This window comes from Cardiocondyla obscurior, linkage group LG14, assembly GCF_019399895.1.
Source record: "Cardiocondyla obscurior isolate alpha-2009 linkage group LG14, Cobs3.1, whole genome shotgun sequence".
In the NCBI taxonomy this organism is placed as follows: Eukaryota; Metazoa; Arthropoda; class Insecta; order Hymenoptera; family Formicidae; genus Cardiocondyla; species Cardiocondyla obscurior.
This window is the reverse complement of record NC_091877.1, coordinates 2,127,210-2,151,222: the sequence shown is the minus strand read 5'-3', so window position 1 is coordinate 2,151,222 and position 24,013 is coordinate 2,127,210. Positions and strand designations below refer to the sequence as shown.

General features: G+C 35.9%; 2 protein-coding genes and 1 long non-coding RNA gene across 5 annotated transcripts in view; 2 read left to right on the top strand and 1 right to left on the bottom strand.

Moving 5' to 3' along the window:
* Window positions 1-308: 308 nt before the first annotated feature.
* On the top strand, window positions 309-24,013 carry LOC139108268 (uncharacterized). Its single transcript, XR_011546633.1, has 3 exons — window positions 309-872; window positions 982-1,025; window positions 23,629-24,013. It is a non-coding gene; the product is annotated as an uncharacterized lncRNA (long non-coding RNA).
* LOC139108163 (uncharacterized) lies at window positions 2,047-4,905 on the top strand. The gene is made up of 11 exons (XM_070666258.1): window positions 2,047-2,175; window positions 2,367-2,498; window positions 2,583-2,656; window positions 2,742-2,862; window positions 3,021-3,188; window positions 3,328-3,530; window positions 3,711-3,876; window positions 3,957-4,090; window positions 4,155-4,371; window positions 4,476-4,669; window positions 4,804-4,905. The coding sequence occupies exons 1-11, from the start codon at window positions 2,092-2,094 to the stop codon at window positions 4,892-4,894; spliced, it is 1,584 nt and encodes a 527-aa protein (XP_070522359.1). The 5' UTR covers window positions 2,047-2,091; the 3' UTR covers window positions 4,895-4,905.
* Window positions 5,274-24,013, bottom strand: part of LOC139108267 (glutamate receptor ionotropic, kainate 2) — a 112,163-nt gene continuing 93,423 nt past the window's right edge. The window contains exons 11-19 of one of the 3 annotated variants that reach the window (XM_070666400.1): window positions 22,728-22,832; window positions 21,910-22,167; window positions 16,245-16,442; window positions 15,540-15,765; window positions 15,115-15,279; window positions 14,560-14,660; window positions 13,702-13,909; window positions 11,078-11,369; window positions 5,274-10,801 (exon numbers count right to left, since the gene is read on the bottom strand). In XM_070666400.1, the coding sequence (XP_070522501.1) occupies window positions 10,795-10,801; window positions 11,078-11,369; window positions 13,702-13,909; window positions 14,560-14,660; window positions 15,115-15,279; window positions 15,540-15,765; window positions 16,245-16,442; window positions 21,910-22,167; window positions 22,728-22,832 (1,560 nt within the window). In that variant the 3' untranslated portion in view covers window positions 5,274-10,794. Of the gene's footprint in view, window positions 10,802-11,077; window positions 11,370-13,699; window positions 13,910-14,559; window positions 14,661-15,114; window positions 15,280-15,539; window positions 15,766-16,244; window positions 16,443-21,909; window positions 22,168-22,727; window positions 22,833-24,013 lie in introns of those variants that run through there. The other 2 variants (XM_070666401.1, XM_070666402.1) reach the window with 2 other exon arrangements.

The window sequence follows — 24,013 nt, the reverse complement described above, 5'->3', positions numbered from 1 at the left end:
GCGAGATAACCACTGCGATCAAAACGATCAATGAACGCCCATTGCGCCGACGCAGTTGCGATAACTTTACATGTAACATGTTAATTTCTTAAGTATTGATAAGATAGAATTATCTTTTCTGTCACTTTTATTTAAATACGGTGTATATAAATATAAACTAAGTGATATTAATCTTTTAACTTTAAACTCAATCTTTATAAAAAATAAATAATAAATTAAAAAAAAAAAAAAAAAGATGTTAATTAAAAGTTTTCTTGACATTATTAATGGTTGCATTAATGTGTCATCTATCAAATCGGCGATTTTGTGGTCCCGTTTAATTTTAACATTTAATTTATATGTTCCAGGCAAAGACGGCCTTCGTGATTTTTCCTTACCCGCGACCACCGGCGCGCAATAATATTTGAACCACACCGTCGACACTCAGCGACAGTCGGGTGATAGAAAACCCTAGCGCGCCGACCAATCACAGCGCTCCATGGATCGCCTGATCTGATCGCTAACGGTCTACGCCTACGCGATCCGTTGCACAGTCCGTTGCAGAGACCACCCGGTTACGCGGAAGGAGCATCGGTTTTCGAGACGGATATCATCTGAGCGGATTCTCTGATAGTTTACCCCACGTCGTGTACCTGTGTCTCGCCTTCGCCCTGGGAGCCTTGTGAACGACAGTGTCCTGTGGAAGACCGCCGTTGTCTACCTGCCAAGCAAGTGTTACGCGAACTTTAAAAACTGATTGCTGTACATTATCGTGCGAATCACCCGGTCGCGTTCGCGAGTTTCCAGTGCGCGGAGGGATGGCTCGACACGTCCCAACTGGGAGGAGGAGCAGGCCCGGGATGGGCATCCTGCATCGGCGGAGCAACTTTTAGGTTAATATAAATTATTTATTAAAAAAATTTTTATAAAAATAAAACTTCACCGTTACATTACTTTCAATACTAACATGTCTACAATAATGTGTTTTCTTTTCTGTTACAGTCACCGGCAGAACTCTTCAACTCCGCTGAAGCTCATGCAGATCGGTGAGTTGCATAATTTTTTTTCTTAATTTTTAATTGGAATTTCTTGAACCAGCAACCCGCCGTTGATCATCGGTTGCTCAATTGTAATTATTAAATAGAAATTATGATCAATTAACATCCCCAATTATAATGACGCGCACAAATTGGAATCTCCTAGAAAAATAGCACACGCGAGGCGTGCGCATAGTTTGTTCTAGTGTCATTTAAAATTGTCGTTACTTTTCTCGTGATAGTCTATTTGTATTGTAAATACAACTTCGGACGGTAATTATTTTCTTTTTTGGCAATGTAAGAAAATTCATGTAATTGTTGCCGAACTCGATAATTAATACCATTACTTAAAATATGAATCAAAAAAACTTTTTAATTCAGTCGAAAAAGAGACGTACGAAAAATTCTTTAATGTCACACGACAGCGATTGCAAGTAGGTTATGTTACGATATGAATTACACTTGGAAAAGATATGCATTTTTAAAAAAATTATTTAATGCGTTTATTAAAGAAATAATAGTATCTTACTAGATTAAAGACACTGCCCTCATCAACATGTATATCGGATATCTCAGCGGCAGATCTGAAGATAGATCTGTCGGAAGATAATAAAATTATGCTTGGTTATGGCAAATCTTCAACTCAGGTTAATAAATCCGTGATATAAAATGCATTATATTATATTAAATTACATTAATTTGATTTAAAATATATTTGAATATCAGGTTTCCAATTCAAATCTCTCCACGAGAAAATTGTGGAATAAAACGTTTAAAACGACTAGAAATTCTGTTGCTGTAAATGACATAATCGAAGAAGGTTTTATATTTAATTAATATATTTAAAAAATCAAAAACTAATTTATAATAATATACAATATTTGTGGGTGGGAAAGAATTAATATTTGAATATACGTATAACCAATTTTGTTAGCCTTTTAAATAGTTTTGCATTAAGCATTCAGAGTCTTTAAAATTTTGTTTTTAATGTGACATCCGTCGTCGCAAATAATCGGTTTCAGAAAGTGAGCTTATCGGTATATTGACGAAGCAGCTACATGTAGCTGAATCGCAAATGCGAAAGATGCAATCCGTTTTGACGAAAGCTGAAGAAAGCTTGCAAACGAAAGATCAGGAAATTGGACGGTTAAAGCGGAAGGTTCTCTTTACGTACGCCTTTTTAATCTAGGGATGTAGAATATTATTCTATAATATTTATAGTCAATTTAGTAGAGAGCTCTTTCTATATTCTGATATTTTATTTCATACTTAAGAACGTATAAATTTTTTTAAATGCAATTTTCCCCTTTTTTTTTTAATTTTTGAATAATATTTCGCATTACTTGGTAGATCAAAGAGTGGGAAAATAAGTATAAGAGTCAGGAATTGCTGCGAAAGAAGGAGCAACAAAGTCATGCTAACAATTCCGAATATTTTTATCAACGATGTTTGACACTAGAACATAAAATCAGCGATATGGAGGTTAAAGTTTATAATAAATATCTTTGTTTTGCACGTTTAAAATTGTATATACCGTAAATTAGCAATGTCATTTTGATATTGCAGAAGTTCTTGACTGATTATGGATTGATATGGGTGGGCAATTCGAAAGATACGACTAGCGTGGATGACGATAGCAAGTAATAGAAATTAATATTTCTTTTTTGTTTTATTGATTGGAAGTAGGAGTAATAAAAATAATAATCAATTATAACTCCATTTTAGTAATTATGTCGACGCTTGTTACGAGCAGTTAGTTGCGAATATCGATCAGTTGAATTTAGCCGCGGGAAAGGGTGAAGTTCATATTCATCATAACGAGAAAGGAGGCGGGGCGACTTTCAAAGTAATGTTTTAATTTTGTAACGCTCACTTTCGTATCGCGCGAATTATTTGTTAAACAAACACTCACGAAATTACGCACGCAATGCTTTTTTTTTTTTAATTCGTAAATATGAGAAATAATTCATATTACCAATCAACATTCTCTTTATGCATTTTAAGACCACTTCTTGCATGACACTGAAACTTTATAAAAACGGTATGAGAGTAAATGAGGGACCATTGCGGTCTTACAATAATCCATCTGCAATCTCGTTCGTACGTGATATTCTGGATGGATATTTTCCATCTGAATTGCAACAAGATTATCCTGATGGCGTGCCCTTTATGGTAAACGTAGTTTAATTTTTTGATTTATACGTGGTGATAATTTATATAATTTTTAGAAATAGACTTTCTTTTTCTTTTTGTTAATGGGGAATAAAAATGTATTCCTTCCTTTTCACGATTAAATTCGTTACACTTGTAGATCGAAGATCATAGAACAGTTTTACATGTAGAGGATTCTGTTTGCTTTCCCGGTCAGGGATATCGGTTGGGAAAACAATCTCCAGTAGATAACGTCTTGTCGACAACATCCTTCAGATCAAATAACGTGCGCCATAGACCTACTCGTGTAAACTCTTCGTCGAAAGATAGCACTTCCATGAACATTCCGTTATCACTTTCCCGGTACTATCATTATTTCAAAGAAATTAAATTTTAAGTATCTGATTTATTATGTAATATTTCTGAAAATTGAAAAAGAAAATAGCAAGCAAATTAATTTTCTAATTTATTTTTATGATCTTGAATTTAAAGAATTTATATGCTATGTATCTCGTTATAATTATGTAAAGTAACATTATTTTAATGCTTTGATAGTATGTTGGATTCGAAAACATCTTCAGAATCACCTTCTGTAAATTTCATTTCTTTGAGATCACAAATTCTGGCTTCACATAATAATGCTTGCTCAAGTTCCCACCTTCAGTCTCATATTAATGCTGAATTAGCACTGAGCAGTCGGCGAGAAAAAGTAAATTTTGTTATTGATTACATTATCCAAAATATTACTTTGCATTATTAATATATTATATACTTCTTTAATTTTGAAAGAGAGAATCGGCTATGAAAAATATAGAATATGATATATCATTAAATGAGCAGTCGTCCAAGTCGAGAGATACTTTGAGATCTGCATCTAACAGTAAAACGAGATATCACAGCTTTTCCGATAGATCGTCATCAAGGTTTAGTTTTTTAAATAAAATAATTAGCAGTTATTTATATACTGTAGTTAAATTTTCCCGGTAGGTCACGAGCTCTTAATAATCGTTTTCGATTACGTTCGAAGTCCGCCAATTCGCCCGGAGATCGATTAGGTATAAAATCAATATTAAAATCAAAAACATTAAGCACTGCTGGAATCAATAAAATTGGTGAGATTAAAGATGTTGATCTTGCCTTTGAATCCCTCGCAATGAAACATCCTCGAGGTTCAAAATCGGCTACTTCCGCAAAAAAAATTACAGTGAGAAATAAGTTTAACTGATAACAAAAATAATTAGAATAAATATGCGAAAGTCAGCTGTGCCTAAAGTTTTTATTTTAAAATCTAAATTTTTATTATTATAGTCTCCATTATTGCGTCACATTAACGAAGCGGCAGGAAAACCTAACGAGCTGCGATTAAAAGTTAGATCATTAACTGGTAGTACTATATATCTAGTGCATATCTTGGCCGATGAGTCAGTGGCGAAGTTATATGAATTACTTGATAAAGCCATTTCAACATCCGCGTATAAAGGATATAAAGTTGTGTTGAGCGGGTGAGAAAATACCATTTTAATTGAGATTTAATTTATAGGAATAATAATCGTAAAATAATATTTGAGAAGAAAAAGATTTATAATATTACTTAATTCGCTTTAGTTAAAATTACAGTTAATATCATTATTTAAAGGTATTCGCCGAAGAGATTACACCGTGTAAATACATCTTTAAAAGAAATTGGGATTAACAGAGATTGCGTTCTTCATCTCGTGCACGATTAAATTTTTATTGAATTTTAATTGTGCGAAAGTAAATTTTATATATAATATACACATATATACATATATGTTTTATAAAGACGAGACCGTAAAAAAACAGAAAGTTTTTGATATGTAAGTCTGCAAATAAAATAAACATGGATAATTTATTTATTACATTAGACTTTTAAATTAGATTTCTATTCTAACTTTATATGTATACATAGAAAGTAGTATAAAACGACGGATAAGTACTAAAATGGAACCATTATCCTCGATAGATAATTTTTTTAATAATCAAGTTTAGGTGTGCTAGCTGAACATATATTGCTGTTTAATAATTAACGGTCATTTAATTATCTATTTCAGTAAGATAAATAAGAGATAATCTTAATATAAAAGCATATAAATATCGAGGGATGAAACATAATATTTTATCTTAGTATGGTACATACTTCAATTTCCTGAATATATATATATTTCTTATTTGCATATGCAAAATATGGAGAGCATTATATGGCATCTTCATTGTAATTAATCATTGTAATTAACCCTAGGCTATCGCTCCGTAATTTAGGTTCGTAGTTGCACAGTGAATTGATTTATGATTCTATTTATTGATTAGAGACGGTACATAAAGTTCTAATATAAAGATAAAAATTTAATTAATATTTGAAACACGTTCTTAAAAAAAATAACACCCCTCTCTGGCTTCTTATTACTAAACTTTGTTTAAAATGTTATTACTTTACTACTTTATACAAATTTCTTTTCTTTTAATTTAATAGACTTTTTTTTTTATTTCTATCAACGTCAGATTTATTAAAGTTATGTTTATTTTGATCTACACCATAATATTCACGATATGAATGGTACGCATGTAATATGCAAGGCTTAAGTAATATGATAGCGTGTTGCGTCAGGTAAATTGCGGAATTTCCTATGATCATCAACGCGAACCACGCCGTGATAGCTCCAAGCTCTATCAATCAACAGGATAGGATTCGTGTAGATTTATCTATGGGCTTCCGTCGACGGATCTGTCAGCGGATGCTTTTCGATCAGATATCGCGGTAGGACGGTTAATAAGAGGTCCTGTTTGTCAATCGATATCCAAACTAGATGACACTCCCTCGGGAAATTTCTGGCGTATTTAGCTCGTAGATTTCATAAATACTTAGCAGAGCCGGTCTTTCGTTTAAAACCGTAATTATAATCATTGAAGATAGGGGAAACGCAATAAATTTTTATTATTTTTTTTTTTTTTTCTAAACGTCTTTACTTATTATTGTGAAATAACGGAATGAATTTTGTCCATGCGACTGTACTAAACATACACGTAAACAGTCATTAGACTTATTAACGATTGAAAGTTGTTTTTAATTTTTCGTAACATTTTTTAATTAAATGAATAATTGTCGCTTTTACATTTTTCTTTTACCAATTTCTTCTTTTATCTCAATTTGTTATTGCTAACGAATACCTGGCGATAAATTCTATTTTTTTCGTTTGTAACGTGCGATTTGTGAACGAACTGATTAAATGGCAAAAAGCGGAGTAGGTAATTGTGTTGAGACAAAGAAAAGCAAGGACGACATCTGCTTTAAAGCATTGAGCCATTAATGGATCTCTCCATTAGTTTTAGCGCTTCGAGATATAAAAAATAAAAAGGGGCAAAAAAGGGGAAAAAGACGATGAAGAAGCAAAAGGATCGTTTGTTCCAGAGTCTCGTTAAGCAATATTGAAAAATTTTCTTCTTCGCGATTCTCGCTTGATGAATTTATCTAACATTTTGCATGTAACTTCAATGGTCATTGAAAACTTAAAACGGCATAGCAATATAATTTAAATAATTTACAATTAGACATAATTGATGATTGTAATAATAATTGAAAATTAAACTATTTAGAAAAATTAGGGATAGGACGAGGGCAATGAATATAGTAATGTACCAAACTTAAAAAGAATTTCTTTTTATTTATTGATCATGAAGTCTCCGCGAGAAATATTTTAAGAAGGCGATTATAAAAGTCCGTATTCGTGTTAATGATTAACTGCTCTTGAAAGCCATCAAAGCTTTGCTCTAGGGTTGATTGCATTTCATATACTTTCCCTTCATTTTTCTTCTGGTCTCAAATGTCGGGGATTGACCTGAATTTTAACGTGCTCTCTTTGAAGCGACACGGTTAAACGAATGCAATTTTCGATATGGCGCAGCTGTAGCGTGCTCGCTTCGCTGATGATTTGATCTTTTTTAACAATTTAATGCTGTTTCAATATTATGTGATGCATGCGACGAAAGCGCGCCTAGAATTAAAGATTTTTAATTTCGTTGTCGTAATACGTTGCTAGTAGGTTTGCTGAGAATGCCGAAAATTGGCTGTTTAACATAAATGTAGCGATGTGAATAATTATTCGATAGTGCATTTTAACTCATTTTATTAAGGCATTAATTATAATTAGCAAAACACATTAGTAATTCTAATGAAGAAAATGCAAGTGAGAATACATGCATTTATTGGAAAATATATTCTTTTGACTTTGTTTGAAGAACACAAAAATCGTAATTATGCGTCAATGAAATAATTTGGACAAAATTTTTCAATTTTAAATTTCTTTGATAATAAATTTTTTTTAATTATTTTTTTTTTAATTAAAGAGAGAATTTGTTTTCAACGTTATATAATGACGAAAATTTTATATTACTGTCACAATAGCATTTAGGTAATAGAAATATGAATTTTATCTGTAATTTTATATACAGTTTGGCATTTTTATGAGCGTTGAGAAAGTTTATTTTCTGCACTATTAAAAACTGTACAATCGGGATGTCCGAATTTTTTTATTTCGATGTAGAGCAAGTATGCAGTTTTTTTTTCTGCTGTTAGTAAACATTTACAAATATTCCTTTTATAACTAGATTTCGATTATTAACGCGCCGATAGATCATTGTCAGCTTTTAGCTTAATCTGTTCACTTTGTTTCAGTTTTACGTAACAAAACGATAAAGGTTATCAGAAAAAGTTATAACTATATAAATATAATTTTTTTGTTGTTGTTATTTCTTGAAATTGCAGGGAATTTGCGTAAAAATATTGAAAGTTTTCTTACGCAAGAATAGAAATAGTGTCTCGTAATCGTTGTTGCATACACTTACATGTAGAATTGTTTCACTGAAAATTTACACATTATTCTCACAAGTATACATAGAAGGAGTGGTTACACTCGTCAATAAATTCTGTGACGAATATTATTAACGATCCGAATAAATCAGATAAATTTAACTTTAATTTGTTTTTCAACCGTATGTTACGCGTAATGCAGATAGATAATTGTGACTCTGAAACGTATTGAATTTAAAATCTGTTTCGCAAATCGTTTGTTGTAAGTGGCAGTATAAATCCTTTAATTTTATATGTATATATATATATTTTTTTTTAAATCTCTTTTATTTTATTCTTTCCGTAACGCAACGTTTATCGTTTAAATACATCCATACTTGTAGAATTGTTCTCACTCTTTTCTTTTTTTTTTCCCCCAACGGCTAACATATCAATAAAAGTCGCAGAACGACATAATCTCTTTAACAAACAGCGATACACGCACGTAATAATGTTCACAATACGGAACGTCACAATAGCTAAAAACTGTCGAACAGTTAATCGGGTTACCTATTTTACTTCCTTTTTGTGAAAAACACTCGCTGTACACGCGCCAGTATGATAATAAAACTATTCGATTGTGTCAAAATATGACTAGGTTTTTTTTTGTTTTTTTTTGTTTTTTTTTTTACGTATTGCACGCTTTATAGATTTTTTTTCTTGTCTATCGTACGACTGCATAATATGTACGTATATATGTACACACGTAGACGCCACACATACATATACAGATTTATACATATACATTAATCGTATTTATAAGTTGCACGTACATTTATACAAAAGATTTATAAATCACTTCTCAACAATTAATGTACTATCTTGTTTATAATACAATAGGAGAGAGTTAGATGCCAGTGATCATATTTCTTTATCATTCAAAGTATCTTCTGACTCAATTTCAGATTTTTAAATGTAAATGCGAATTTTGTAGCAATGTCAATATTTTAAAATTTGTCAATTCTTTTAAAAAATGATTACATTAATAAGCAGTAACACGTAATATATATTTTTTTTTATTTGCTTACGAATTAAATCTTATGATAAATTTAGAAGAGAAAAGGAAAACGTTTTAATTATAGTTGTATATTTTTGTTTTATGACAAGCAATACTTGCATTTATTTTCTGCAATATGCGTTTCGTTATTGCTCGAAACTATTAGACGCGTGGCATTTATTTAGGCTAAATCTGGCAGTGGTTATTAATTTGAATTTGGTCCGAGTCATACGATACAATCGTTAATATTTATTGCCTTGCGTTTATCGCACTCTCGCAAATTTCATGCGACTTTCAGCCGTTTCGTATTCTGACGATCATTTTACTTGTCTATTGGTTCTGTCTGGTTTGCATCTTTGATCGAGATTACGAATGATAAAATATTTGATTCTTGCGAATATTATAGTTGCAAAATTGCGGTCCGAAATTATTGTCACTGAAAATTGCGTTTTAATAGATATTTTCACTGGGTAAACGTGCGATTATATCAGCGACCTTGTGATTCACGTTTGCATTCACACATAGAATTGCGCAAAATTTGCAGTTATGATCGTAATTTATTCTCGGAAATCAATTACATTATTGCGATAATCAATAAATACGTTAAGTGATAATTTATGTCGATACTTTGCAATAATAATCTGACGTTTCACGATTGGTTTCCGCGGGTGGTTTTAAATCTACAAATCGCGGTACGGGCGAGATATAATTCTATATGTGAAAACACTCGATTTTAACAAGCTTTATCCATTTTTAAAATCCATTTCGATATGTTTAAGTTTGAAATTCGGCTAATATCGGCTCGCGGCTTTTCGTCGTGGTGTCGCGGACGGTTTCTAGTCCGGCTGAATATTTCGAGCAGATGTTCCAACTCGATTCTAACGTTGCCATCTGGAATTGTGAAACCCCCGGCAATTCCTGGTCAATTAGCATTGCGCGTGGCATTTCATTTTCCATTCAATTTCCATTATTTACGATTGATCCACTCACTGGCACTTTTCAATCCGATTCATCCTAACGTCGGCTCGTTGGTCGAAAATTCTGCAGAGAAATGCGCGCTGTTTACGAACATCGTTCCGCTTTTATAAACCGATGAATGCGCTTTTGTGAGCCTCTCTCGTTTATCGACGATACCGGAAACACAGTTGTACGTAGTTACAGATGCAACTGTACGTGGTTTCCATCCATTATCCTGATTATGGTGCACGTCCTTGCGTCAACGTTAGTTTCATCGATATCTTCGCGAATATACACCGCGGGATCATACGTGCCGGTTTGTTGTACAGTCTCTTCGCTTAATCCCCGAGTACCGAGCTAGTTACACGTCGCACATCTATTTACCCACTGTCCCGCTGAAACGTATCGAATCTTAGAGAATCTCGCGAAATAACTAATTCCGGTCACGGCCGGAATCGTTCAATTGACCTCAGTCTCAGATTCTCGTTTGCACGCGCTCGATCGATGATTTGACATCGTCGTCGGCGCGGGATGGCCCTCGTTGCGGTTTACCAACCCGCCCCGGCGACTATATGTGCTATAAGCACGTCTCTTTCTGATCTATCACGTTGATGACCACCGAGGCCTGCGTGGGCAGCTCCTTCTGGACAGGTACACCGGTCGGCACCTCTTCGAGTATTGGTCAAAGGGTCGTGGTCCTCGATACCGTCGCCGAGGGTGGCGGCGGCGGTGGCGGCGGCGGGGAAATTACTACATCCGGTTCACCCGCTAGGTCGCAGTCGAATCTCCAGAGAATATTCTCAGGGTGGTCACCTCCTATCGTAATACAATAGTCGAGAATTTAGTAGCACCGATACTGAACGTACGCACGAGCACAAGTAATTTATTACTCTGCAGCAAAGTTCTACTTTTAGGCAAATTAAATTCGTTAACATGCGTTTTATTTATTTATTTTTTTTTCTATAATTTTAATGCGGTTGGAAAGCAATCGGCGGAAAAGAAATTTCGGCCGTAAAGGTTAATGCACTACGTGATTTAGCGGACACAATAGGGTGGGATAATCGATATTTGTGACCGACGAGATAGCCATACCTTGACCCAATATAATGCCCGAAGAGCCCCGTCTCTGCCTCGGTGGAGGTGCTTGGTGTTTGTGCGAATGGTGGCTGTGTAGATGTGAATGTGAGTGGCAGTGCATGTGACGCGTGTGCGTGGGGGTGGCTTTGCACGGTGGCGGTTGCTGTTGCTGTGACTGCTGCTGTTGCTGTTGTTGTTGAGGACGAAGATGAGGACGAGGCCTGTGCTAGGTGTTCCCTCCACGGGACACTTGATCGAAGCTCAATGATTTCTTCATCTCCGTCATCGACAACGCACCACCCTCCTGCTGAGAAACAAGTAAACGCGCGAGTGTTAGCTGTATCGGGCGGATGGCTTCGCTTACGCGATCGCACGAGTGGACAAACGAGTTATTAAAAGTTGCACAAAGTTGTTAAAACTTTTTAAAGGTAGGCGGGAAGATTGTCATTGGTTTTTAGTGCGTTCAACGTTGATAACTACGTCTTTGCGAGTTGTCTGTTTGAAACTACCGGCACGTGCTTCGTAAAACAATTTTTTTTTTTTTTGGTGGAAATTTCAGGGTACAGTAATGCCGATATGGTTTTCAGATCACGTTTTTAGAATGGAACTAGAGGTGCGAAATACACGTAGACGTAGATATCGTCTGTTAAAAGACTAGTATAAAAGCGAGGATTGCGGTTAATAAAACGAATCTCTTTAATAACCGTTTTCGGCAGACCGATTTCACGTAAATAATGAAATAATATAAATACGATAATACAGTTTTGTATTAAATGTAATAATATAATTTTATCGCTGTACTTACAAAATAGTCGCGAAAATCATAATTCGAGGAGTGATAATGTGACAGATAATGAACAGAATATTCGAATCTGATGGAAGCAGAATAATGTGGTCACACACAGTGCGGTTTATTGGAATTCTGAATGCGTGGTGCTCGCTGAAATACAATTGCATTTTCTCAACAATGCAGATCTCCTATTTATAGCGTGTATCATCGACAAATGGTATATTAACATCAGTTAATTGCTGTCAAATTGAACCATGTTACATGTCGCGATGCATTGAAATACATTTAAATTATCGAACACTACAGCTTTTCATTTATACATGTAAAATTGTGCACCGTGTGCCAAATAACTTTTTAAAATAATTACTTTTTTTTTTTTATCTTGAAAAGAGCAGCGAGTGTTGACAATGATTGAAGAGTTTGAATGGTTTTGAGGTCGATCGTGCAGTCTATCACTTTATATTATCGTAGTCAGTATTTGGCAGGTGGCATTTTCAAAGATATATCACGTATTTTTCAAGAATACATCACTTTCAAATTAAAAGTAATAATTATTATCCAATCTTAAATCCGAAATTTAATTAAGTCTTCAATTTCACGACGGTATGATTAAAATTAATCGCGAATTGAAAGAAATATAATAATAGAGCATAATCTTTTAAAGAAATTGTTTTATTTTTGTGGTAATCATCCGAGAAATAAACTCCTTCATACGTTTCGTTTAAAAGATTTTCTTCGACGACTTTCCGTTAGACGATAATTTTTTATACAAATATACATTTTCGGATTTTCAAAATACACGACCGACTTAAGTATGTCGCGTAGCCGAAAGATAAACGTACGAGATATTAATACTATTTATCGCGTGATATTTTTGCGTTATAAAGCTAAACCATATTCTCCATAGAGATTTCATTGAATTATGCTCGAAGGTAATGCGCAATAAAGCGCACAATGTTATTGTTATAAGTTTGTGCATGCAATTATGTCTAACGTACAATACTGCAATTATAAGCGTGTATGACATGATCCTGCACTGCAGGCAGTTTATTAGTTGCGAAACACAAACGTGCGAGAACGAAAAATATCTTGTAATTAAAGTACACGCTTTCGTAAATGTGCAATCGCGCCGTAGGAGCCTCACAATCTAATATCAATGCAACGGCTATCCAAAAACGTACACACCGTATATAACACTTTACAGATAAAACGATAGGTTTAGGTACACAATAAATCCGTGCGAGAATCCGCGTGGGAGGCAACCTGACGCTTATGATACTCCCTTATCAAACGTTGCAGGGCTACCCACTGATTTCTTGATTTTGAATTTCTACAATATAAAAATGAGAATTATACGGGAAGGGGAATGGGCTTAGCTGGTAGCTGTACTCACAGAACGGTAACGTAAATCGCGTATCTTGTCTTCGGCGGTATATGCGCATTGATTCTCGGGAGAAAATACTTTCTCTCTGGCGCAAAAGACGAAGAAAAATCCAGCGTTCGCGTAATTGGCTCCGTTCCGTAAAATTGAATTACCGTGAAATGAGTATCGCTCCGCGCGACCAACAATCGGCTCTTCTCGGAAAACTCCTGTAATCTGCCGCCGCGTTTCTATCTCTCCTGATTGTTTCGCCACTTTTTTTTACCCCTCCCTCTTCTCCCCCGCGAATATGTATACTCCAACGACAATTTGTTCGAGTCCGCCGCGTGCTTCTGAGCGGAATTCGTAATTGCGCCGTGAAATACGAATTGTTTTAGGGGCGTGAGTCCGCGTTGAAATTAGTATCCTCGAAGATGCCGATTGCAGAAGTTGAGCCGCGTTGCCCGTCGTGTGGGACAAGACTTACACCATTTAATCGCGGGATCTCGACGCTCGGTACGTAGGTCGTGTCGTCGTGTTCGGTGGAGCAGAGACGCGTTCTTCTTCTGGAGGAACGCGGGCTGCAACGGCCGCACAGCCCGGCGGCCGCGGAATTGCGTGATTTCGCGGCGGGCCTCTGCCGGGAACCGCAACGGACGGCAAATCGCAATTCCGAGGCCATCTCGGCACAGAGAGACTGTTGAACGGTTAAATGACGGTCGATGCGCAGGTGGTGCACGTGCGTGTTTACCGTCCAAGAAGTAAATCGCCGATGACGCCGGTACGACAGGTACAACATACACCAAGAGACAATACACAAAACGATCATACGAGACTTGAACGCATGCAAGGCTGATTTCTCCGTATGAGGCCGTTTATTAATCGAGACATTCTTTTCAACGAACGTAATTTGCCGCGGATAATTAACATCTAGTATGTATACATTTAACTTGCGTAATACACGTCGAGGATTAAATATCGTCGGGCGATAAGAAAGAAAAGAAGGCTTGATTAAACATAGAATAGGATGATTTAAAATTTAAAATTTAAAATTAATTTTGCCGGGGGCAATTTTGAAACAGATTTCTCGTGCGATTATACTTGATACCTAATCATAATAAATTTATTAATTATATATATATATTTTTTTTTTATTTTGCCACTTATCAGTGCAAAGCGACATAAATAACAGTAATGCATTAAGAAAATAATCACACCGGGAACAGTCCGCGAGATGACAAGAATTTTGAATCACAATTCGAACAACCTCTCCTAACCAAGAGAAAGTACAACTCATGCAGCACGTTCACATAAAAATTCTATACCGTTTTACCGTGTTTAACTTACTCTGTCCGACTGAGCGTTCTTCTTGGAGTTCCAACAGAACTCGAGGATCGCCACCAGAATCGCTAGCGCCAGGCCGCAGAGTAGCACAACGAAAACGCCGCCTGAAATGACAAAACCGTGAAGTTCATTATTTTTATCTCGGCGAAATCGCTCGTTTTCTCTAATTTCACTGCGAGCATCACTGGCAGCCACGAAGCACGACGGGGGCGTGTTTGTACCCCATCTCGAACTCCCTTAGTGACTTCTCCACTCTTTTACTCTCCCCTCTCACCGTTTCCACCCCCTCTCGTGGCGCTAGTTTGTCGAGGGGTAAAAAGAATGGAAAAAAAGAACAGGCAAAAAGAAAAAAATGCTCTCGCAGCGGCGGCCGCGGAAAATCGTGCGCGCAATATCTAAGCGAGGCGTTCACTCTCAGATCGATCGCGTTTATACTTTTTGGTTTGTTTCATGGGAAAACTTCGCGATGGAGCATTCGCGGGTAACGATCGCGAGTGGGACGTGCGTGGAAACGTATAACATATGTATATAGATATATATATAATTAGAGAAACATACCAATATTTTCAACTCCAAGAGCATTAGCTTTGCTCTCTTTATTTTTGTCGTCTCTGGTACATACGTCGCCCATGTTCTTCCACCATTTATCATAAAGGATCTGTATTACACCTTTTTCCTGTAGTTCGAGAATAACTAGAGATATTTTATCCCTCCAGGGCGAACCTGCATATAAAAAGCCTTCGTTAGGCCGGCAAAGAATTTCGCAATTTCTGCCTCTGCTGCATAATCTCGGGCATAGCTGTTACATTTCGCGTAGAATATGTTCAACATATTATTAAATAATATACGCGTTTTAGATATACGGCTTGATATTATAAAAATATATTCAAATTATTTTTTCCCTTGATTTTGGGATAAAAAACATTATAGTTCTTTCTGCTAAAAACTTCTGTATTTTGTTAGGTATCGCTGTTTGTATTTACCTTTTGGTGTGGCAATTCCGTATCCTTTGCTGTCTAACAAACCACCTATTTGTGTTAGATTGCAATCACGTTGAACTGCGTAATCGAGCATAGTCGACTCCATTAGAAATGCATAGTCGCCCTCGAGAACTCTTTTCACTCCCTCCTCGTAGGTTTGAACGAACACAGATGGACTCTTTGATTCCATAAACCTCCACATTTTCTGATAGATCCCAATTTTTGAGTCCTGATTAAATTATTTGATACAAATTAAAATTCTGTAACGCAGTATTATTTACTAGAATTGCAAAAACACATTATAAATTAATTACTTGTTCGTATGACGCCAGCAAATGTTTTTTTTTTTTTTTACATATATGTTAATTTTATTTTAGCGTGAATATTATTTGCCCTTTCATATTTATATAAAATTTTAATAATATTTTTGCCAATTTAAAAAGATACATATATCGTTTGTAATATGAGATATCATTATTTTAATAATTATTTGAATAATTAAATTCATATTTTTAGATTTTTATTTACACACGTTATGTTATTTTAACGAATTATTTAAACGATTTAACGCATTGAAAAAAATAGCTTTTAATATTTTAATATAATTAATAAAATATATGTCACTTGAAAACTAATTTGTGAAATTTACTACTAATACCGTACAGAAAATGTGGAAACAATTAATTATTCATAGGCTTTTGTACTCACTCTGAAAAATGTCTTCGTACTTCCACCTTCCAAAGTGCCGTAAGATATATCGGTTTGCTCTGCGAGATCAGCAACATTTTCGATCGGCGTTATCATTCTCTCCACTGTTAGGAAAGCGGCCAAATTTGCAGTGTAAGAGGAGATGATGATTAACGTGAAGAACCACCAAATGCCGCCTACTATTCTCGTACTAGTTGCCTGATAATGAGGATTTAATCCGTATTCATCTCGAATAATCTCAATAATTTCTTATTTAACAACTCTATGGATATTCCAATTCGACGACGTTGAAATAACCGGAAGTCAATTACAAATTAAATTCTGCTTTACAAATATTAAATTTAATTTGTATTTATTATTCCGCTTAATACAGATTACATAAATGAAAATATTAATTTGTTAGTCGATGGAGATGTAATTATAATTCTCGCGAATGTTAATTGATTTGCTCTTTTCTATTTATAATTATATTAATTATAATAATCTTTTAGTTTCTCTAATTGCAATGATGTAACATTACCAACATCGAATTAAGCTGTTTTATAAAAAAAAAAAAAACGTAAGGCGCGTAAAAAAAAAAAAGAGATTAAATTATCCATTAAAAATTTTGATCGATTCCCTCGCGTGTAAATCTTTTGATACATCTGCGCTTTTGAGGTAAACACTTTTCACGTCTATTACGAAATACCGTAAGTAGATTCAAAGATCGATTGAAAACGCATCAGGACATACCGGGATGACGAGATCGACTTAAAATACGATTCCGACGAAAAATTTCTCATAGCAGTCTGAGAATGCAATACGGGATCTCATTTAGAATTCGCTGCCGGGATATTTCGATCCATTAACGGGGCGAGGAAACGATCGTCGAATGTAGAACACCCATGAATGATTCTCTCATTCCCGTATTACGGCGCTTGCCGCTCGGGAATTGAGCGAACGGTTTTAATTCTACCACGCGGTAATACTCCGCGAAAGAGTTTGCACGGTGTAATCCGCGTATTCAGAATGTGTAATGAATGTGTTTAATTTGTACGTCGAATATAATATCTGCTTTTTTTTTCTTTCTTTTTTTTTTTATTCACAAGTGATTTTAATGCGGAACGGCTTCGCTACGTGCTCGAGCGAGTCGCCGACTATTTGTATCGGTATAGGAAAAATTTATTCACGCGTGTATTATTACGCGCATACGTCTATGCCCACACGCGAAGATATTTAGAACATAAAGGGCAACTACTATTTGCAATATTACATTTTCTCTCGCTCTTGAATGCTCAACCGCGATTCTCGGTAACCAGCGCATCCGGCTGACGCGAAACATAATTTGCTGACACTCGAGACAGTCGCAACGACAACCCCGCATGTACATACGTGCCACCAGAGTCAATTGGCATCACATGATGTATCATAGGTATTTACGTTTCCATATTAGATTCTACTCCCCAGCTGTTACATTTCGAGTTTTGATATTCTCCTAGACAGTCCTGAACGAATACGTTATTAAACTTTCTGTCGACAAGTTTTACAAGCCGCCGTGTATTCGATAAAGCAAGATTTTGGAAATCGTCTCCTGTCGTTAGACTTGAATTAAGTAATTTAATTTTACGTAACAACTCGTGTTAGAAAAATTAATTACGCTTAAATAATAAGCTTTATTGTATGTTTCAAGTTATTTATAAAAATTTTCGTTGCATTATATTACAACAGGTCAATTAATACGATTTTTAACGTAAGTGTGACTTCCACGGCAGTAATTGCTTTTATCGATGTGGCTATATAAACGGATGACGTAGAAATTCGTGAGATATTACGGTGAACGTTTCTAGGCTAGATGCGTGGAGGCACATGTCGAGTAATTGTGTTCGCGTTGTATCGTCGTCTATTGTAAACAAAACCTCCTTTCTATACTGGTGTTGGCATTGCCAGAGAAACAACACCAGCGCAAGCTGTACCTCACCGTGGAACCTCGCGAAAATCCATAAGATACAGCAGATCACCGCGTAAGCAACGTGTACCTACACTGATGTATTTTCAAGAAATTTTCAAAAATAGCCATTAGCATTTTTTTTTTTTTTTTGACAAGTTAAATATTGCAATGCGATATGGATTTTTCTTATAGAACTAGTATCGTAAAAGACAACTGCGCTGACTAACGAACTACGAAATATATATCTGTTTTCAAAATAACGAAATATAAATCATAATCTGCTCGCGAGCGAAGTGCGTTTTAGTCGCGGCTATTTTTATATCATACTTCTATACGAAATTAATAAAACATAGGATGATTATAACACGAAACATAAGACGTTAAAAAGCATTTGACTTATATGTGCATGCAGGGCTGGTATTCGTTTTTCCGGTTAGCTTTTTGATAATTGTGTCGCAGTAAAAGTAAATAAAATTTCATGAATAGAGAGAGCTTTACGCGTGGCAAGCTCCATTTTAATTTTATTTTATTTTATTTTTAAATCTTTGTAAGCACGAGAAAAAGTCAAGTGTGGCGCGAATAATGACACAGTTCCTTCCACTTCGAATGCTTCCATTGTCCATGTTAGCAATGCCCGTACCGTCTCAGTTCATATCTCGCGATACTTTTCTCGCGATTGACGGAACTCTACACAATGCTACACGTATTATTCGACAACTGAAAGCCAATTGCACGCTATTCTGTACCGCTGAGAGTCTTCATTTTAGTTCCCTCGTATTACACGCAGCGTTAGTAATAAATAAAACTAAAATATCGAAGGAATAATAATTGTTATGACGGAAAATATCATATTTTCGTTGCAAATGAGATTTGCAGCATTTTATACGCGTCTAATAAAAATAACAGTGCTTTTATAGAGCAGACGCGTATTTTCACCGTTTTCTCCAAAGAAATTTATTGTTGCAAGAGTTTTAAAAATGTACACGTAACGAAAAGTTTCATTTTTGTTTAAATTTGATTACTTTAAATTATAAAACGGACTATTATAATGTTTTGTTTACCGATTGTCGCGGTTTTTAAATTTTCCTCGAGATTTTCTCAAATTTAAAGAGTTTTCTTTTACTTTTTCAAGTATGTTAGTGCCCGACTGAAAGCGAGTAATTTTTAAACGTACGTGCACATGCGTGTGTGTGTATGTACTTGTTGTATGTGGCTTTTTATGGTATGACTTTTAAAGGGAAAGAAAACTGTTTTTTAAACTTGAGCTACGTAAATGTTGACGTAAAAAAAAAAGAAAAAAAGGAACAGACCGATAATGCGAAGGAAGGGTTTACTGCGGTGTAATTATATCGAGACTAAATCTACTTGTCGGTTTCTCTTTGACGTGCTAATGTTGTTAAAAATTAATTCAACAAGACAATATAAAGAAAAAAATTTTACAGAAAGAAATACGGATAATGGTGTTTGATTATTAAACTTGGAATATTTAATAAAGTTTTTATAATTTAGTATGAATATAGTTCAGTATATTAAATATTTTATTGAGAAGTATGTAAGAGAGAAGGTTTGTCGTATAAACTATATTTAACAAACTTGTCTGTTTTTCTCTCAAGTTTATTATATTAAATATTCCAATTTTTTAATATATCAAAATAAATATATAGACTTTCATAAAAGAAAGAAAACATTCTGCAAAGTGTCGTAAAAGTTTCTGAATCGATTCAGTTACGTAACAGAAGTACGAGATAGAAATGGCCTTATAATATTACTAGACGTTTTATCAAAATATGCGGTAATATAATTTTATATAAAATCTTTACTATTGCAAAAAAAAAAAACTTTAAAGGAAGCGCTTCAAAATTTACCTATCCGCGATTAAATCTTTAATCACGCGAATTCTTTTAATTACTCGGGAGTCATTAAAAAAAAATTTGCCATTACTCTTCCTGAAAAGTCTGATAAGTTCTGCCGAGAGAATTTGTAATTACTACATACATGTCTGGTAATTACAAAAAAAAAAGAAAAAGAAAAATGAGGGAATGCTGTTTCTCGGGGCTGTTTGACTCTTCGTGGTGGCACGTTTACCTTAGGGTTGAGATCGCTGCCCTGTTGCATAAGTGTGCCGACCGTAAACCAAAAACTGTTGGGCGCGCTGAACTCGTTGACAGTTTTCAGTAGAGGAATGTCGTCGCTGTCAGGATCCAAAGCGCTCATGTGACTGCCCTGATGACATTACAAATGCGATGTCTCCCCCGTCGAGTGGTGCGGTTTAAAAAATAATTGCTCAATTCGTAGCTTTCTACATGTTACGTACTCTGCATATAAAATATATTATACCGTTTTCTACAGAGACGTTTGTCGTGTTACAAACAATTAAGCAGACGCGAGATGACTAAGATTTATATTTTATAATACAGAAATGTTATAAAACACAAATCAAACAGTTAAAAAATTTGTTATGAAATATCGGGTATATTTTATTATATTCCAGCTACTTAAATCTCAGTTGTGAAGAAAAATCGTAATATTTTAAGAAATAATTTGGACTTTGCGATTAATATAAATCGATCGATGTCGCACCACTCGACGTAAGCCTAACCCTACCTGTAAAGGGCATTTACAGCTTGGGCAGGGGGACGGCTCTACCCACTCGTAGGGTGAGAATCTTGCCACTATCCATATCGTTAGGGAAACGATCACGTAAGCGCCTAGCAAGGACAACCAGATCTCCACGGCGAGGGGATTCATGAACGAGAAGAGCCGTGGCGTACGTTTGGTTACCTGAAGCATTCACATTCATCATTACTAATCTTCGAGAATTGATTTGATCGACCGAATTTTCGATATCACAGACTACCACAATGCGAGGATATTTCGTGAAGCGCAATGACACGCCTGTTCCAATTGTTATTTCATACTGGAAGAAAAAAAAAAAAATAGTTATATTTCAAATCGTGAATTGCTTACAACTCCCACGTCTCTTTCTCACACAATATCCAGTCTCTCAAATAGCCTCGAAAGACGATTCTTTATTTCGACGGAATTACGAGAACGTATTATTCTCTGGCGCGGCTCGTCGGGCGAAGCACAATGGTGGTGCACTCTAAGTGCAATCGCCGTACGTGCTGCTTTATTTTTTAACGAGAGATTGCTAACGCTGTAGGAGGTAATCGAGATTGGATTGTAAGACGCACACAGTCCATTGCCGCGGTGAAAAAGCAAACAATAGCGCATTCTAAATAATTTACTTAAAAAAATTAAACGTCACTAGTCGTTCTTTTTTCCTTTCTGGATAATGAATGCTTCCCGGAGCTTCCAAAAACTTTCCGGAACCGAGGATGGGATGTTACTTAAAGCGAAGAAAAAAAAAAAAAAAGAAGAAGGAGATTTTATAATAGTACTTTGAGATTTGTCCGTTCGGTTTGGTGTGCATCTTCAGTGGGGGAATCCCTGTAATATTGCAAATATATGATTCGTAACATAAACAGATATAAACGAATTGACGTGCGCCCTTGCAAACAGGCGATCTACTGTTTGCACTCCGGCGAGATGATAGATTTATGTGCGCGTTGCCTCGCGAACGGGTTTACGTATAACGTTCGGGAATAGCAAACGCGAGAGAAACCGGCGGGCATGTCGGATGAGGGATGTCCCGACGGCGAAAGAGCGGCGGGCCGGTGAGTACGCGAAGGAAAACGGTAGAAGTAGTCCAATGGCGGAGCACCTCGTTGAGTGTACCTTTGGGTTGAGCCCACTGCCCTGCCTGAGGAAGGTGCCGGTGATGAACCAGAAACTGTTGCTGACGGTAAACTGGTTCTCGACCACGTCGCTCTCAGCCAGACACGGATGCGGATTGTTCCACTCGTACGGGCTGAAGCGCGCCATCACGAAGAGGGTGAAGCTCACGAGCATGTAGGCGGCGAGCACGTACAGCCAGATCTCGACCGCCAGTGGATTCATGAAGGAGAAAAGCCGTGTTGGCTGACTGGACGGCACCTAAATTACGTCACGCTACGATTTTAATTAAAACGGATCCCGTTTCGTGGCGCGACACGACGCGACGCGGGCGCGAACACGCAACCGCCGCGACGTTGCGAGGGGAAGGGGGGCCGGAACGAGCCAGCGTTTCACGGTGATCCTTGACGTTTAAAAGACATTTCTTTCTTCGCGGGCATTCGTCGAGGAAAGAGAGAAGATCACGAGAGGCGCTGACTTATTGGCAAATTAATTCCCTTCTCGTGGATTAATAATCGAATTAAAATGACAATGACTAGATTGTGCAAACGCATTTCGCGCCCAAGTGATATTCCCGTAGAATAATTAAAGCGTCTATTCACGTCCCAAATTATTCAATAGGTTATAATGACATGCTCGTATGAAAATCACTTTTGTTAATTTATGTTAATGTAATGCATAAACTGAAATAATAATGAAGAATTAAACATTAGAGACATACAACACATGTACTTTGATAAAAGGGGGCTAATAGAGGATAATTATGTCACATCCACGTATAGTTGTACGAAATTGACAGCTGATGCACGATATTAACTCACCTTAAACAAAATTCCAATTCCGAGATTCATAAACGGCTTAGTGAAGTCTATTACACTTTCTCTGGCATAATTAATCGTCATGGAAGCAACCGCTAGATCCGCTCTCTGAAAGAATTACCGTATTCAAGGGAATTAAAAAAGATTTTATTTCCTTAATAAAGCCATGGTCGCATAAAAACCGAAATGATTGTGACGTTACGTGAAACAATAGGATTTAATCTCCCATAAAGGGCAGTCGTCGATAAAACATTATCTAATCGTATCTTTCTCGCCAACAGATATAAATAATTCAGGCGGTATAAATTTTCACATCAAGTGAATACAATAAAATATACTCCGTTTTATATCGCCGCCGTCGCGCATTATATCTCGGCGAGTGAGAAATATTATTTTACAACGCCGACATTAAGATGAATTGTACATTATGGAAATTATGCGAACACTACGTTTCCGCCTACTTAATCATGCAGACAATAATGGATCGACAGCGTAGATTAAATTTGAAAGACGTTCGAAAGCGCATAAATCAAACTTTCATTTTAATAACCGCGGCAATTTTACAATTTAAATGACATCGGGCAACATCTGCGAGCTGATCTATGAATCGAAATATCAAATATCGTCTTTTGGTCGTGAGAAAATGGTTAATCCAAGTGATTCTTGTATCCAACTAGAGGCGTAATGAAATTCCTCGCGAGATGGATTTATTGCGACACGCCTGCGGAAATTTACTTTGCTTTGCATATAAAATCGGCCTCTTGGGTCGTATACATCTGTTCTCCTATCTCGATATTTTTTCTAATATACCACGCTTCCGTAATTTCGATAACATTATTAATACATTGTCGTTTATGTTATTAAAAAAAAATTAATACTCATTAAAAACTTTTGTTTGTTTCAGATAACGATCTAACAACCAACAACCTGAGAGGAAGATGGTGGCCTCGGAAAGGCATCCTGCCTCAGCGGAGCAACTCATGGGTAAGAATCTTTTTTCTTTTTTATTTCAAATTATTCATCGAAATTGTCCAGTTGATTTAATAACAATTAAAAGACGCGCTAAAAATTTTTTTTAATAGTAAACAATTTTGCAAACGTCTCTACAATTAAATTTTATTGTTGTATGTTACAGGATTATCATTGCTGAAACTACAACTCCGCTGCTGCGCATCGACCGGTGAGTCCCAAGTTTTTTTATTTTTTTCTTATTTTGTATTATTTGCATATATTGTATTTGTATTTTGTAATTTTTCGGGTGGGAAAATCATATAGAAGAAATAGACGTA